A 5241-nucleotide genomic window follows, 5' to 3' on the forward strand; every position below is an offset into this window, starting at 1 on the left:
TCCAGAGGCTAAGGGGTGAATGGCGGGAGGGGAGGATGAGGTGCAGCTACTGTGGAAAACAGTTCCCTAGTTCCTCAAAAAGTAAACAAAATTACCATATGATCCAGCAATTCCTCTCCAAGGCGTATACCCGAAAGAATTGAAAACAGATGTCCAAACAAATACGTGTACCCAATGTTCATAGCAGCATTATTCATAATAATCAAAAAGTTGAAACAACACAAATGTCCTTCAATGGATGAATGGGTAAACAAAATGTGATCTATCCATACAATGGAATACTATTCAGCCATAAAATGAAATGAAGTACTGATATATGCTAGAACATGGATGATTTTTAAAAACATTATGCTAAATGAAAGAAGCCAGACACAAAGGCCACATACTAGGTGAGTTCATTCACATGAAATTTCCAGAACAGGCAAATCCACAGAGACAGGAAGCAGATTAGTGGTTGCCAGGGGATGACAGGGGGAAGTGGGGACGAGTTGTGACTGCTTAGTGGGTATGGGGTTTCCCATTTAGGGTGAGAAAAAGTTCTGGAACTAGATAGTGGTAATGGTTACACAACTTTGTGAATGTACTTGATGCCATTGAATTCTACACTTTACAATGGTAAATTTTATGTAAAGGGAAACTTTCTCTGCTCGCAATACTTCTGGCACCAAATGTGTGGGTTTTCTACACCAAGCAATTCTCCAGTTCTTTGTGGACACCAACTGGTTGCCCTACAATTTAATTCAATCTTGACACTAACTACCCAGAGTTAGCACAGATCCCACAGATTAAGGGCTCAGTCCCATAAGACTGCCCCCACTTCAGAGGCCAATCACAAGTAATGAGTTCCCAGGTTCCCTACACTTCTTTACAGTGTGGCTGTAATCAGGGGTTCCCATGATCTCCTCCTCGGGTTTGACAATTTGCTGTAACAGGTCATAGAATTCAGGGAAACACTACTTACACTTACCAGCTTATTATAAAGGGTATTATAAAGGATACAAGGGAACAGCCAGGTGAAGAAGTATTCAGGGAGAGGTCTGCAAGGGTCTCGAGCACAGGAGTTTGTGTCCCTGTGGAGTTTGTGGTGTGCCATCCTTCCAACACATGGACAGGTTCTTCTCCCCTTGGGGCTGAAAGCACTAAGCTTTTAATCATTACTTGGTCCTTCTGGGGACCAGCCCCCATCCTGAAACTACCCAGGAGCCCACCAAGGGTCACCTCATTAGAATGAAAGACACTCCTATTACCCCAGAAAGGGATTTAGGCACTCTGAATAAGATGCTTCTAGCACCCCTATCATCCAGGACATTATAAGAGTTTTGGGAGCTCAGTGTCAGGAACCACGGTCAAAGACCAAGTATATCTTTCTTATTACGTCATATATGATACATCTATTTTACTACAATAAAAAAAATCAGCAAAGGGTCTGAATAGACATTTTTCCAAAGGTGGCCAACAAGCACATGACAACATGTTCAACATCATTAGTCATTAGGGAAATAAAAGTAAATACCATAATGAGGTGCCACCTCACAGTCACTAGGATGTTTATAATAAAAAACACAGGCAGAACAAGTGCTGGTAGGATATGGGGGAAACTATAACCCTCTTACATTGTTGGTGGGATTGTTAAATGGTGCATCCACTTTGGCAAACCCTTTCGCTGTTTGTTAGAAAGTTAAACATAGGGTTACCATATGGCCTAACAATTCCACTGCTAGGCATATACCCAAGAGAAATGAAAACGTATGTCCACACAAAACTTTGTACATGAGTGTTCCTAACAGTATTATTCGTAACAGCCCCAAAGTGGAAACAACCCAAATATCCTTCAGCTGATAAATGGATAAACAAAATTTGTCCTAGCCATACAATGGAATATTATTTAGCCATGAAAAATGAAATACTGATACAGGTCACAACAAGATGAACCTTGAAAACTTTACGCTAAGTGAAATAAGCCAGTTACGGACAGCCGCATAGTGTATGATTTCATTTATATGAAACGTCCAGCATAAGCATATCCACAAAAATAGAAAGTACATTAGTGGTTGCCAGGGCCTAGGAGAAGGGGGTGATGGAGTTTGACTGCTAAGGGGTACAGGGTTTCTTTTTGGGGTGAGGGAAATTTTCTAAAATTAGATAGTGGTGCTGGTTGCACAACTTTGTAAATATACTAAAAACTATTGAACTGCAGAGTTTAAAAGGATGAATTCTATGCTATGTGAATTACATCTCAATGAAACTGTTATTTAAAAACAGAAACACTAGCTTGTTTATAAGCATTTCCTAATCTGATTTTTTCTGAAGCCAAATATCTGGATGGGAAAAAAAAGATCAATACCCACCATATGTAATAAATGGCAGCAGATGACATAATTTTTGCTTCAACGATCAAGCCATCCTCCTCACGTATCATTTTCTTTCTGTCTAGGGAACTTTCTTTAGCCATTCTTTAAGGGTAGGTCTGCTGATGAAAAATTCTCTTAATTTCCTTTCATCTGAGAATGTCCTTATTTCCCTTTCACTTCTGAAGGAGGTTTTCACAAATATAGAATTTGCATATGTGTGGTAAACTGAACCAGCGATTAGTTCCGCTCTGTACCACCTCTTTCAGTGTCCTTGATGCTTCAGGTTTGCCTTTTTCTCCTTGACCATGTAGGTAGGACAATTGCCCAATCAGTGTATACGAATCTGTTGGGTTTCTTAAACAGTCACACAGATGCCATAGAGATGTTCAAATGTGATGGTGAACAGGCACTTTGAGAAAGCCTTAATACTCAGGTCAGCCCTCCTTGTGAAACTGGGATGGGGTCGTGGTGACTCTACCTCTTGCAGACAGTTTTTTAAAAGTTACAACTATAAGGAAACATGAGCATTTTTCCACTTCATTAAATAGTCTTGAAAACATGATCAAGTTTGGGTTGGACTTGGCTTACAATAAAGATGAGATGAAACCATGAAAGGGCTTTTAAACACACCAGCAAGAAATGCCATGAACGAGGGCAAATGACAACCTGAGAGATTCTGTGCAGTATCCAGGACAAACAATGGATTAAGAGAAGTGCTTAGAAATCACTATAGGGTATGAAGGACTTCAGTACATGCCACCCCAAAATATGCCACTTCGGTTATACTGATTATCTTTAGCTGAAGTCATCTGAAAAAACAGCTTTCTCTGAAATCCCCTTATCTGCTTAAAGACAGAGCTTCTAAAAGGAACTCTGTCATAAATCCCCTCCTTGGAAGTTTCATCAACCAGGGAGGATTGACTCTTACCACAGGAGAAGAACTAGATGTCAACACCACACCCGGACAAACTCTGTCTCAAACTGTGAAATCTCCCATCTATGCTTCTAAGATGTCATCCAACTTTCTACAAATCATTTACTCTTCCCTAGATTGCCTACATCTTACCTCCCCTTCCCCTGTTAAGGTGGCATATAAGATCTCAAATCTCACTGCCTGTCTGGGTATTCTTTATTTTCTTATGACGCCATCGCCCAAATAACATTAAAAATTAATAAATATGTATACCTTTTCTCCTGTTACTCTGCCTGTTGTCGGTTTTTTTCATTGACCTAGGAAGTGTATATATTGACATATTGAATCTAGGAGGGTAGAGGGAAAGTCTTTCCTCCCCTACAGGTAAAAGGGAAGGACAATGGGGCAATTCATGAATAAAGAAATACACAACACCAGCAAATATACCAGAAAGGGGGAAAAATGTGCATGTGGGTTTGGTGAAACTCTATAGTGCAGAGTTACCAGAAAAATGTGAATTAAAGAAAAGTACAGAGTGAGACTTCCCTGGTGGCACAGTGGATAAGACTCCGCACTCCCAACGCAGGGGGTCCAGGTTCCATCCCTGGTCGGGGAACTAGATCCCACATTCATGCTGCAACTAAGAATTTGCATGCCACAACTAAGGAGCCCGCCTGCTGCAACTAAGACCCGGCACAACCAAATAAATAAATACTTTTAAGAAAAAGTACAGTGGGTTGGCTGGCCCAGTTTTCTGTGGAGACAGGGAGGGAGAGGGGATGGTGTAAACGGGCAGAGCGTTCAGGGTGGACCTTCTGTGCAGAATAAGCCCAGCGGTCCAGACCCTCCGGGCCTCCACTGCCCCTGCTCTAGCACATTCTGCAAAAGAATCCCAGGACAGCACTGCCTTCCAAAGCACTCAAGGCCCTCTGGGCTCTCTTCTTGGCAGCCCGGGAGGAGGCGGGGCTTCCCGGGGGACGGGTCTGGGGGTGGGGCTGAGTCCGCGCCCGCAGCTCTATGGCGCCCGGCAAGGGGCGTGACCATGCTAGGGGCGGAGCTACGCTAGCGGCCGCAACTCCGGGAGCAGGCGAGGGGGCGAGGCTGTCCCTGGGCGGCTGAGGCGGAGACTTGGCTGTGGCTACCACTGCAGCTGGAGCCCAGCCGCGTAGGCGAGACCGAGAGCCGGACGGTACGCGAGGGCTGCTGGCCGTCGGCTCAAGGCCTCGGCTCCACCTGCCCGCCCGCCTGCGGTGCGATCGGTCGGCGGGGTGTGCGCCGGGCCGGGCCCATGGCAGCGTCGGCGGCCCTGTCTGCGGCGGCGGCGGCGGCTGCCATGTCGGGCCTGGCTGTGCGGCTGTCTCGCTCGGCTGCGGCCCGCGGCTCGTACGGCGCCTTCTGCAAGGGGCTCACGCGCACGCTGATCACCTTCTTCGACCTGGCCTGGCGGCTGCGCATGAACTTCCCCTACTTCTACATCGTGGCCTCGGTGATGCTCAACGTCCGCCTGCAGGTGCGGATCGAGTGAGCGCCCGCAACCACCGCGCGGCCGCGACGGCAGGGGCGCCGGCATGAAGCTCCGCGGGGCCCAGGGCCGCCGGGACGCGGCGGGGGAAGGAGAAGGGGCGGCCCGGGCCCCCGGACCCTAGACCTCGGCGGAGGTCACGGCCACCGAGCCCCAAGCCCCGGCTCTGGTCACCCACGTCGCGGCCGGTGACGAACTGCACAGAAACTCGCGAAACGAGCCCTTTCCATCGAACTCGAGAACATTACTTGAGTGCGGCCGACCTGTTGCCTCACCTTGGGCGAAGTGGGGAGCAGAAGGAAGAAATTCTGCAGCAGGAACGTGAATGACTGGCCCTGACCAAAGAGGTAGGAGGCCAGAGGTTGGACTTCGGGCTGGAGGGAGGCGGTTGCCATGACATGTAGATGTCCGGGCCCCTCGGTGGTTTCGGGGAGACGTGGAAGGGGCCCGAGAAA

General features: G+C 47.2%; 1 protein-coding gene across 1 annotated transcript; it reads left to right on the forward strand.

Moving 5' to 3' along the window:
• The first annotated feature begins 4552 nt into the window (after nt 1–4552).
• On the forward strand, nt 4553–4789 carry LOC136142983 (small integral membrane protein 10-like protein 2A). The gene has a single exon (XM_065901280.1). The coding sequence runs from the start codon at nt 4553–4555 to the stop codon at nt 4787–4789; it is 237 nt and encodes a 78-aa protein (XP_065757352.1).
• The last annotated feature ends 452 nt before the right edge of the window (nt 4790–5241 follow it).

Source organism: Phocoena phocoena, chromosome X (genome assembly GCF_963924675.1).
Source record: "Phocoena phocoena chromosome X, mPhoPho1.1, whole genome shotgun sequence".
NCBI lineage: Eukaryota > Metazoa > Chordata > Mammalia > Artiodactyla > Phocoenidae > Phocoena > Phocoena phocoena.